Genomic DNA, 12,924 nt, shown 5'->3' on the forward strand with positions numbered 1-12,924 from the left:
GTCCCCTCCTTAGCCTCCTTCAAGTCCTGCCTCAAAACCCTCCTCTTCGACCATGCCATCGGTCACCCCCCTTCCCCTCCCCTCCCTTCTCCCCCCCTGACCCCAGCTCGGGTCTGAAATGCTGTACACTGTTCAGCGCCTTGGGACATCCTCCCGAAGTGAAATGCTCTATACAAGTGTAATCTTCTTGTTGTTGTAACCCTACAATTGGTCTCACTTTATCCTGAATCGCTCAGGAACTGGATTAAGGTAGGTGCATGCATGACAATGCAGTATGTAGACACTGATAGCAATACACAGTAGAGGCAAACTCTGACCACCATAAAACTTGGACATCATGACCTTCTATTACTGAAATGAAGCTATCGAGCTGTGACGTTAGCCTTACTGAACAGACAATATCCAATTTCTTTGGGGCCAGAATTGCAGCTCAGTTCTACAGTGCAGATATAATAATCCTTGCATTTGATTTAGTGCTTTTCACGTCTTCTAGATGTCTCAAAGCGCTTCACAGAATATATTGTAAAGTGGATTGACTGTATATTTTGTGGGCGAAACGCAGCAGGCAACTGCGCACAGCAGTGTCCCACAAACAGTCGTGGATTGAAGTGACCAAATTATTATTGATTTTTTTCTTGAGGGATTATTGTTAGGAGTGTGGAGTAAGGAAACTTGCCCAAGGTTTTGTGCACTGCCGGGAATCGAACCCAGGTCCCTCGTTTGCAAGGTTCCCCTTGGTGACATCATCCGCAGACAGGAGATAAACTTCCACATGTATGCGGATGACACCCAACTCTAACTCTCTGACTCCACCCTGAACTCCAGGACTACTGAGGTCCTGACCAACTGCCTGGCCGACATCAAGACCTGGACGTGGGCCAACTTTCTCCAACAACATCAGTGAGACCGAGGCCCTCCTGATTGGCTCGCGCCAGTGCCTCCGCACCTCAGGCGCTGGCAGCATCAGCCTCCATGGCTGCACTCAACCCCACTAAGCCTGTCAGGAACCTCCCCCACATCCACGCCATCATCGGCACTACCTACCACCACTTCCACAACATTGCCAGACTCTGCCACTGCCTCCTCACCCCTCAGGCTGACGAAACCCTCACCCACACATTCGTCACCTCAAGGCTTGATTACAGGAACTCTCTCATCGGCCTTCCAAACTCTTCCCTTCACAAGCTGCAGATCATCCAAAACTCTGCAGCTCGTGTACTCTCACGCACCAGCCTCTGTCGACCCCATCACTCCCACCCTTGCCCGACTCCACTGGCCCCCCATCACCCAGAGGATCGAGTTCAAGATCCTTATCCTCACCTTTAAGGCCATGAATGGCCTTGCCCCCCCCTCCTCTCTGACCTGCTGACTCTCTAACATCCTGCCCGCTCTCTGCGCTCAGCGGGCTCCGGTCGGCTCCATGTCTCCCGCCCGACCATCGCTGGCCGGACTTTCAGCCTCTCTGCCCCCACACTCTGGAACCCCATCCCACGGTCCCTTCGCCTCACTTCCTCCCTTGCCTTCTTCAAGGCCGGTCTCAAGACCCTTCTCTTCAACCGTGCCTTTGGTCTCCCTCCCGCCTCTCTGCCTTCCCTCACCCCTACACTACCCCTCCCCCATGCTCGGGCCCCGACACCTGACTGTTCAGCGCTTTGGGACGTCCTCCCGACGTGAAAGGCGCTCTATAAATGTAATTTTGTTGCTGTTGTTGCTTATCACGCCTTCTAGACATCTCAAAGCGCTTCACAGAATATACTGTAAAGTGAATTGACTGTGTATTTTGTGGGCGAAACGCGGCAGCCAATTGCACACAGCAGTGCCCCACAAACAGTCGTGGATTGAAATGACCAAATTATTATTATTTTTTCTTGAGGGATTATTGTTAGGTGTGTGGAGTAAGGAAACTTGCCCAAGGTTTTGCACTGCCGGGAATCAAACCCAGGTCTTTCGTTTGCGAGGTGAGGGCTCTAAACACTGGGCTACATGCCTCCTAACCTACAGGATATCCAGGGAAGATAAGCCAGAAACCATGGAGAAGGGGCACTGGGTGGGAGACATCACATCAAGAGGACATCTCAAAGCACTGGACAGTGAAAGGTTTGCACCCGATCTGGGGATTGGAGTGAAGGGCAATGGGGTGGAGGTGGTAGGATGACTGAAGGCATGGTCAAAGATGTGATAAGAAATGCAAGGATTTATTATATAAGGACCTAAGACAGGCCTTGAAAGAGGGAAGACACTTAAAATTAAGCTCTGACTGGAAATCTACCGGTAGTTATAACAGCCTTCAATGTCCTTGTGATGGAGACACACCATTTAAAGGTTTAATTGGAAACTGTGTGGAAGAGAGCCAGATACAGATATAAAGAAGTTAAAATACAGAAAATGTGGAGGAACATTGTTTGTGCGAGGCCAGTAACCTCATCCCCGTCCTGTCATCCCAGCAGTTGACAAATGGAATGAATGGACTAGCCTTGGGATTGCTTTTATGCCCATTGTGAGCTGATTCATTATCTTGAGGATTTTGTTAGGAAGAAAGAAAGTGATTATTATTCAGATCAGCACCTTTATATAAACAGATCAAACCAGTGGACCATGATTCACAAGCTTTGCGGGCATCAGGGCATAATTACCAAGGTAGATAATGCTTCCACCATACACCCACTGCTTTGCCACACCAATCATAAGAACAATTACACATCAACAACAACTTGCATTTATATAGCGTCCCATAGCTGCCACATCAGGCAGCCTACCTTACAGAACCAGGGCTTGTGTGTCAGCAATCGGACACGATCAAATGCCAAATCAGGAATTTCTACCCTTTGTGCTGTATGTTTGGAAAAGATTACAGTGGTTTGACTGTCTTCTGCTTTGCTAAGTGTTGGAATTTTGTTGTGTGTTTCCTTGTAGATGCCGGGAACTCAACATAGCAAGAGAAGGGAGATTCTTTTGGGGTTCCTGACCAACAATCGCCAAAATAAAATTGGTTATTCACATCACGGCCCTCAGGAAACATTTCTATGAGCAAATGGGCTATCACATTGACCTAAATGCACAACCACTCCACAGTAAATTCTATGAAGCGCTTCAAGACGTCATTCTGACGTGAAAGCCATTCATCAAATGCAAGGATTATTATTAATAATTTTGCATTATTATTAAGTGCTAATGAATCGATTCTGGCGCGTGTTAAAGACATGCCAAGGTGCTGTAACTGCACACTGCTACCTTTATACTCTTGTCAAACAGGTATTTTCTGACCTGGTTTCAGATTGCATAATTTATTTTGCTCAAGGACAATGTTAACTCTAAGCGCTCATAAAGCAGAACAATTTGTAGGCTGGCAAGGCATCAGAATGAAAATGTTAGGAGTATAAACCAAAAATGTTGAAGTGCTCAGTGCCAATACGATTATTACAATAGACAGTAACACGCTTTAGATACTTCAAGGTGAAAAGGCATTCTTAAAAAACAGTTCTCCCTGTAAAATCAGAGCCACAGAAGAGGAACACGGAATCTTTTTTGTAAAAAAAAATAACTTTCCTTGTAATATCAGGCTTTGATAAAGTTTAGAGACCCAAAAAGGATCGACAGTCAGATCTTTAATCTCTCATTTGTATAAACTACCTGGACACCAAAAGCAACCAGAAACTGACCACATTTACTGATGGTGGCAGGATGTCATTTCAGCACTGAGTAACGGATACCAGAGTTATTGGTTTCCCACTGCAACGATTTAGCTTGGAGTGCAAAAAAACAGCATTGATTAGAATATAAAAATGATGATGCATTTCCACAAACAAATATTGGTTCTAGTGTTTACCTGACCTCCAACCTGTATTGTTCCCTCTTTAGAGTTGTTCCAATGATGTGATAATAATAATAATCCTTGCATTTGATATAGCACTTTTCACGTCTTCTAGACGTCTCAAAGCGCTTCACAGAATAGACTGTAAAGTGAATTGATCGTATATTTGTGGGCGAAACGCGGCAGCCAATTGTGCACAGCAGTGCTCCACAAACAGTCGTGGATTGAAAATGACCAATTTATTATTTTTTTTTGGAGGGATTATTATTAGGCTCTGTGTGGAGTAAGGAAACTTGGCCAAGGTTTCGCCCTCTGCCTGGAACTGAACTCAGGTCTCTCGCTTGCAAGGCGAGTGCTCTAACCACTGAGCTACAGGACTCAGGCACTGTATCAAATGCAAGGCTCATTTTATTTTTTTGCTATTACTATTTTTACTGCTTTTTTTTTGAATGAGCGGATTTTGAATCCTGCGACATTACATTCCTGTGAAGACATTAAAACCAATGTATATGATTTAGGACCAGGTCGGTGGTACAATTCATTCATAGACTATTGGCCAGTTAAGATCTGGTTTAATTATGTCAGTGTTGTGCTTTGTCTTGTTGCTCATTATCTGGCAGACAAAGCAACCGCAAACTTCTTAAAACCTGGTTCAAATTTAGCACAAGTATTCTCTAAGACTTAAGTGGTTCCAGGCATTTGCTTTTATAGATGGGCATAGAAAAGAAAGATATAATTATTGTCCATTCACTGGAATTGTAGAATTCTACACTATAAAGCATATACATCTTGTTTATACACACACACACACATTGTTACTTCAAGGTTATAGCTATTCTTAGATTCGAAGTAGTTTTTAAAACTGGAATTCTATATCCTGTAATTAATACCAGAAGTAAATTACAGAAAATCGGCAGCAATTAACTTCTGTGCTTCATTCAGGCTGATTTTACTCAACGTAAACTCAAAGGGACATAGACTAAATTGAAAAACAAAAACTTGCAATTATGAGGCGCGTTTTGTGCAAAAAAAAGTCTCAGTGTACTCATTTTCCATCTGTGTCCACCACAGATGGGAAATTAGAGATTTTAAAGATTACCAAAAGCATAGCCAAAGAGAAATATTTTCAGGAGGTTTTTGAAACCTATCATTCCCTCGCCTAATTGAAAGGCGGTCACCAATATAATAATCCTTGCATTTGATGCTAGCGCCTTATCACGTCATTGAGATTTCTCAAAGTGCTTCACAGAATGTAAAGAGAATTGACTATATTTTGTGGGTGAAACATGGCAGCCAATTGTGCACAGTAGTGTCCCACAAATAGTCATGGATTGAGTGACCACATTTTTTTTTGAAGTGAGTATGATTGACTAACAACCAGGTTCCTACTTACTGCTAAGTAAACAGAGGTGTGTGGAGTATGGATACTAGTCTAAGATTTTGCCCCGCCCGACAATCTAACCCAGGTCCTCTCGCTTGCGAGGCGAGTTCTCTAACCAATAAACTACAGGACTCCACGATTCAGATCACATTTTGATTTGAATGAATATACACACAATTTGTTCAGGTGAAATTACCAATTTTAAAAAAAAAGTGCAAAATCTCATCCAAATTTTTTTTACGAAGGGGCGCATTCAGAAATTTTAGCTTTAAAATAGTTGCTGCTCTGTATCTCACCACTTCAACTGGAGTCAGAATGAGTGAAGCAGGCAGGGTTTAGAGGTTGCCTACAATAGAGAGTGAACCCAATGATCAATACATTGGTGAGAGAACTCTGAACAATATACATTCTTGACATTCTCAGTTGAAGCTCCGATTTCTCTCTCAGGCTCAACGACAGAAACACAGCTCCTATTTCAGGTGATAAATTGCTCCTCCGAAAAAAAAAATCCATCACCTTGCCCTTTTCACTATATTGCAGGTGGACAGATAGACTCCGATACTAAAGTTTAACTCTTGGTACTCGACATCTGGGCTCGCGGGGGGGAAAAAAAATCACAAAACTTGTTTCTCCGCATATATTCCTTGCATTTGGTTCCTTCCCACAATAGAAAAAATAATCTAAAATGAAAATACTACTCATCTTTAAGGGTTTGTCATTCTTTATATATAGCACCCCATGCGCAGGGTAGAGTCCAGTGGGCACGACAGTGGCGGAACACGACTCCGAGCCGGGGGAAAGACCCCAGGCTAGCTCGGAAATTCACCAGGACATTGTCCATTTATAAAGCTTCAGAAGAGACTTTGTTCTTCCAGTTTTGTGCTGGAATATTAATCTTCTTTGAATCATCCATTTGGACACAGGCAGGTTCGCAAATGAGGTGCTCATCATGAGGATACAGCCCTAAATTATTTAGGTTGTTAGTCGACTGGCGGATCGCTTTTCCGGGAGTAATAATCCCTTCAAAAAATATTTTTTTAAAATAGTGATGACTTGGTCACTCGGTCCACGACTCGGACACTGCTGCACGCAATTGGCTGCTGCGTTTTTCCCACAAAATATACAGTCAATTCACTTTGCGATATATTCTGTGAAGCTCTTTGAGATGTCTCGAAGATGTGATAAGGCACAAAATAAGCTTATTCAATAAACTGCTTTTGATTTTAGTTTTTAAAAAAAACACTTCCATTTTATTTATCCATTGGCTACTGAGAGTTCATTTTAGGCCAAGTTGATCTCTTTACCATCCTTTCCCCCCCCCCCCCCCCCAAGCCCTTATTCCACTCAGGAATTTTAGATACCACGTACTTAAAACAGCATAAAACAAAATTTAAATGAGAAAATTAGCATGCCAAGTCAAAATAGCTTATGTTAATATTCTTTGTAATCATGAATGTAGTATGTAAGCCAGTTAATTAAAAACTTAATATTTAAGTTCTATGAAAATGTAATTTCGTTCTTAAATCTAAAAATTATAATTTCTGCCTCGAAGGTCTTAAAAAAAGCACAAAAGAAATATTACAACGTTTCATATTTTTGAAGATATCTGCACAAATCGACAACTTCCAATTGATCACTTTATTCTGTGAAGCGCTTTGAGACGTCTTAAAGAGGTGATAAGGGGCTATATAAAATGCAAGCGTTATTATTATATCACCCAATGAAAGGTGTATTGGAAATTCAAGAGGAATTAACTATTCAGTGCTATAACAAACATTTAATTTGCAATTGATAATTTAATTAACATTGGCATTAAGCAAGAATTTAAGTCTTCAGTTATCAGGTTAAACCAGTTCTTCACTAAATGGTTTAGGGTTGGTCCTACCACTAAGCTAATCATGTGATTGAACCCTTGCCCCCACCCCCACACACACACACAAAGCTCACAGAAACGTCCTTACCTTTCAGAATTCTTTGCTTTACAGCCCAAGGCGAGTGAGCATCAGTTTGTTGTGACCTTGGGTTCAGTGGCTGAGAGATCATCTGTGTGCAGTTGGCAGACACAGTGTGGATAATTACCTGATTTAGAACTGGATTACACGGTTTGTGGAAAAGGCCTTGCAATTATACTCAGACAAGGTCCACTAACTTCATTCGATGTTGCTCATTATTATTTTTAAATAGGGGTCAATAAGCTACTGATTTGTGTCTGGTTTCTTCTCTCTTTCCCCACTACCTCAGGATAAAATGACTCTCGTCTGTTGAGCACTAGTGTATGCAGATTATAATTTGGGGTTCCTAATAAGTAGAACAAGTTGTAATTTAAATTAGATTCTTAAATTAAATCACAGCAATAATGGGTAGAAATTCCAATTCTAAACACCTTGAAGCAATGTTTTATATGTACTGTGACAGAAAGACTGTAACTATCCATTTGCCCTGAAATGGCTGTGGAGCCGCTAAATTATTTCAACCTATCTACATATTTTTATCTGTTTAAAATAACTTTGCGTTCTGCCCATTAGGAAGTCGTGATGAGCATATAGATGGACATAAGAACACTGGCAAACAAACATGGGCCATTTAACCCTTTTGCCCTGTAGCTCAGTGGTTATAGCACTTGCCTCTCAAGCGAGAGGACCTGGGTGGGATGCCCGGCAGGGCGAAACCTTAGGCAAGTTTCCTTAGTGCACACCCCTCGGTTTACCCAGCAGCAAGTAGGAACCTGGTTGTTAGTCGATTGGCAGATTGCTTTCTAGGGGTAATAAAAAAATTGGTCACTCAATCCAAGACTGTTTGTGGGAGACTGCTGTGCACGACTGACGGCTGCGTTTCGCCCAAAGAATATACAGTCAATTCACTTTACAGTATATTCTGTGAAGAGCTTTTGAGGCGTCTCAAAGGTGTGAAAAGGTGCTCTATCAAATACAAGGATTATTATTATTTGCCACACCACCAAGTCTTTATCTATCTCTCTTCTAAATAGAGTATCCCCAATGATTCCATCTCGACAACTTTCTGGGCAAGAATATTCACAACCCTTTCCACAACATTGCCAGACTCTGCCACTGCCTCACCCCTCAGGCTGCAGAAACCCTCACCCACTCATTCATCACCTCAAGGCTCAATTACGGAAACTCCCTCCTCATCGGCCTTCCCAACTCTTCCCTTCACAAGCTACAGATCATCCAAAACTCTGCAGCTCGTGTACTCTCACGCACCACCCCATCACTCCCACCTTCACCTGAATCCACTGGCTCCCCATCCCTCAGAGGATAGAGTTCAAGATCTTCGTCCTCAATTTCAAGGCCTTGCCCCCTCCTATCTCTCTGACCTGCTGACTCCATATCAACCTGGCCGCTCCCTCCGTTCGGAGTGCTCCAGTCTGCTCCATGTCTCCTATCCGACCCGCCCTACCACCGCTGGCCGGGCTTTCAGCCTCTCTGCCCCCACACTCTGGAAGTCCATCCCACGGTCCCTTCGCCTCGCTGCCTCCCTCGCCTCCTTCAAGGCCGGTCTCAAAACCCTTCTCTTCGATCGTGCCTTTCGCCTCCCTCCCACCTCTCTGCCTTCCCTCACCCCTACCCCACGCTCAGGCCCCGACACCTGACTGTTCAGTGCTTTGGGACGTCCTCCCGATGTGAAAGGCGCTCTATAAATGTAATTTTGTTGTTGTGTGAAGAAATGCTTTCTGACTTCAGTTCTGACAGTCTTAATTCCAATTTGAAAGCAATGCTCCTTTGACAAGTATCCCTTTTTAATAGGAAGAACTGAGCACCATTTAACCTGTCAATTCCTTTCATTAATTTGATGTTTTAAAAAAAACCTTAAGACACTAATCCTGGCCATCCTTGACATTGCCAGCCAGCAGAGCAAGGTATACATGGAAACATTTTACCTGTCCCCATATGATCTACTTATTATATATTGCCCTGACAAACCTGGTTAATCTGGCACTATTGGCAAGGTAGACACATATCAAATGGACATCCCATTCATAAAATCTAACCACATTTATATCTGTAAAAATAATGCATCTCAGACCACTGGAAAGACAACACACACAGTTAACTATTTGAATAGGCAGGTGTTTATTTTGTTCAGGCTTTGGGTTTTTGTACATTATCAAACAGAGCTGAGGTACTAGTGATGTTCAAAGACAAAAATCTTTTTTTGTAATTTCAAGGGTGTCATGGTACCAAGACATACATAAACTTAGTAATGAATAAACAGTTGCATGGGTACACAACAGTCAAGCCAGAGAACAAGCCATAGTTTGTCAGAAACCAAGCATTTTTTGAAACTGCACAAAACTGTACCACAGAAGCTTTGAGAGCTCAGTTTGTGAAAGGAGTTTCCTTTCATAAAGAAACAATGCTGCTCTCGAAACGGTGTTCACAAGCTCGTTAATCGTCAGTGTACTAAGAAACTCTGATAATCATCATGCTTTTGTTTGGTCAAAGAACTTCACCAGATAAGCTTGGATAATTATTTAAATATTTTCAGAAATAAAATTGCATGACAACGTGATTTAGTGTTAAATTCAATTTCTCATTCTCCGAGGAGAAAGTGTTTTCACAAAACATACTTTTAACAATAAAATTAAAATAACAAACAAAAAACCCAAGCCACACCGTTTTACACAATAGTTCATTAACAAAATTGAGGGAGAAAAAAGAACCTAACAATGGATAAGCGAGAATTTACAATACATTACAGTTCGAGTCTGCAGGGGAAGGCTGCCATTTCCAGGAGTGCAGGAGTCAAATTCATGAAGACTGCAAACTATCTATGCCTGTGTATGCCACACCAAACGTAAGGCAGAATTATATGATGTTTAGCAACAATAAACCCAACTGTACCTCCAGCCCTATTAAAACAATTCTAGGGGTGTAGGCACTTAAAAAGGATGCAGAAAATCCTAACTGGAGGGCACGGCACAGTTTCATATGGATCTAATTTCTCCAATAATGCAAAACGCAGAATAGGTGTGTGTACACTGTTAACTGGAAACAGTTCCTCTGCCCCACAACCATTTTGCCTAAACACACTTTAATACTCGAGATCAGAAACAAAGTCAGAATGAAAAAAATTCTACGCAAAATGAAAGGGGTGGTGGTGGTGGTGGGGGGGAAAATCAAAGAACATGACAAAATCTAATCGAATTGTAAGCATTTTTAAATCTTAAAAAAAGTTCAAAAATACTGAGCAATGGAATAAATTAAACAGGGGAGTTAAACAATCCAGTTAAATAACATTGCTAATCTGATTCCAGGTAGGTTAACAAAACTATATATAACTACAAAAAGCCTAGCCAATATGGAAGCCCTAGACCAAAAGAAGGCATAAAGGATGCATAATTTTACAAGTCCTGCATGTGAAAGTTTCTCTTCCTTCGATACGCACAGCTTAAATGATACTTTGTAAGCTGGAGAAGTTGCTTGTTAAGTGAGCAGAGAACTTTCACTCCACATCATACAAACACTCGTTTGTTGGGGTTTTTTTTTCCTTCTGATTTCAAATTGAAAATTTTCAGAGCAAATTGTGCAGAGTTATCTGAAAATGCACATCTCTCAAAAAGCCACTCCCATTTTAGTTGAAAGAACCTCTTCTATAAAAGATGGGCTCAGAAGGTGCTGAATAGGAACAGAAAAAATAAAAAAATTGCAATATTGTTCAATTGTGCACATGATAAATTTGAGTTTGCATCGCTCACTCTGGAATTGCAGTTAAAATTATTTTTTGTAATGTTGCAAATGGTGCGAAGTGTAAATTAATTCCTCAGTTCTCTTTGCACCCTTGAGAAATAGATATTGTCAATAGATCACAACTGTTGATCCATTACTTTAAAACAATTACGGTCTAATTCACTGGTGTCTCATTGTTCAGATAATGTAGTCACTCACAAAGCCACTTAGCATTCGGATGTTATCTGCATTTACTGTCCTTCACATAAAACAGTTACAGAGTTCCATCATTTAAAAGTGCAACATTATACAACGCAAAGAACAAAATGTGTCTTCCGATTAAAAGTAAACTGATGCAAGTGGAATTTTGGCAATTCATTTTTTTTGTTTTTTTTATTTCCAATGAAGACACTGACATTCTCTCCACGTTTGTGCTTGTGAAGCTAATAGATCAATTACAAGACAGCCAGCAATGATGAATTGCAATACTTTACCAACAGGGTAAGATTACTAGCCAATATTCACACTGTGGTGGATGGTAATGACAGATAAGCAGTGGCTTACAGAGCCAGTATTAGCAGGAGCAGCCTCCCTCACTGACCGGTTGTTCTTGGGTCTTTTCCAGTTTTATGTCAATCACTGAAGTCAGATGTTAAGGAATTTTTGATCATAGCTTACCTGTTGTTGCTTAGACCTTTTCTTTCTCCAAACACAACTTGATAATCAAAGAACTTCCTCCTGAGTAGACAAAGATCCAAAATGGAATGCAATCTGACCTTTACCACTTTAATTACTCAGATTGTTTATTGGATCCACAGCTCTCCCAAAGCACAGCTGATGTCAGAGCTGGTAGTCTCACTAGTCAGCAATACTTGAGAGGGGCAGACCATTCACTGAAGACCAGGATTCTTTCCAGTGCTTTCAGTGGTAAACGTGAGTCCTGTAGCTCAGTGGTTAGAGCACTCGCTTTGCAAGCGAGACACCTGGGTTCAATTCCAGACAGGGGGCGAAACCTTGGGCAAGTTTCCTTACTCCACACAGAGCCTAATAATAATCCCTCCAAAACAACAATAAATTGGTCATTTTCAATCCACGACTGTTTGTGGGACATTGCTGTGTGCAATTGGCTGCCGCGTTTCACCCACAAATATACAGTCAATTCACTTTACAGCATATTCTGTGAAGCGCTTTGAGACGTCTAGAAGATGTGAAAATTGCTATATCAAATGCAAGGATTATTATTATTATTATTATGTAGTGTTAGCTGGTGAAATTCCAGCAGGACTCCAATACACGCTCTGGAATCCCCAAGGCCAATGTGTGCCTAGTACTGTCTGGATTTAGATAATCCAACCAGGGAGAGAGTTATTCGATTCATAAGACATTCACATTCACATTCCAGACATAAGGAAACTTCCATGTATAGATGGAATACATATGCTGAACTCTGGTTTGGGTACAAATTACATTTGTATAGCGAACCTTTCACATCGGGAGGACGTCCCAAGACACTGGGCAATCAGTGTTTTGAATTAAGCATGATGATGGGTTTCTGCATGTGTGAGACATGCACATTATAAAGATAATCGTATATAATCCAAAGGATTACGCCAGGTGCAGCCTCCTCCCTGACGAGGAGAAATATATAATCTCCGACAAATATCAGATCTGTAAAGGAAGCATGAGTAGGAAAATTTCCGACCATTAAACTAGCATTCTGTAACTTTTGTCCAGGGTAATCAAAATAGAATTCTGCTTCAACTAATCAGCAGCAAAATTAAATCTGAAGTAAAGGATACTGTCTTCTCGGCTTTTATCCTGTGTGCTTTCCATTCCAGGCAAGGCAGCAGCTACACGTCGGAAAAGCTGAGGAAAGAACAGGTACGTCATAAAGCAAAAACTTCTGAATAGCTTATAGGGGAGCCCAGTTATCGGACCCTGTGGTAGAGCATTGTGTCGCTTATAGTGTGAATTCACAGAGGATTTGTGCTAACTGAAAGCCAGGACCAACCAGCATCCAATGAGCCAACTTCTTGTGCTTAAAT

The 12,924-nt window shown here is 41.6% G+C and overlaps 1 protein-coding gene across 2 annotated transcripts in view; it reads right to left on the reverse strand.

Annotated features, from left to right (window-relative positions):
* Positions 1-9,264: 9,264 nt before the first annotated feature.
* rab6a (RAB6A, member RAS oncogene family) overlaps positions 9,265-12,924 on the reverse strand; it is a 57,921-nt gene continuing 54,261 nt past the window's right edge. For both annotated transcript variants that reach the window (XM_042333908.1, XM_042333907.1), the window contains exons 7-8: positions 12,679-12,745; positions 9,265-11,518 (exon numbers count right to left, since the gene is read on the reverse strand). In XM_042333908.1, coding sequence (XP_042189842.1) covers positions 11,454-11,518; positions 12,679-12,745 — 132 coding nt within the window. In that variant the 3' untranslated portion in view covers positions 9,265-11,453. The remainder of the gene's footprint in view (positions 11,519-12,678; positions 12,746-12,924) is intronic.

Source organism: Callorhinchus milii, unplaced genomic scaffold, assembly GCF_018977255.1.
Source record: "Callorhinchus milii isolate IMCB2004 unplaced genomic scaffold, IMCB_Cmil_1.0 Scaffold4, whole genome shotgun sequence".
Lineage (NCBI taxonomy): Eukaryota > Metazoa > Chordata > Chondrichthyes > Chimaeriformes > Callorhinchidae > Callorhinchus > Callorhinchus milii.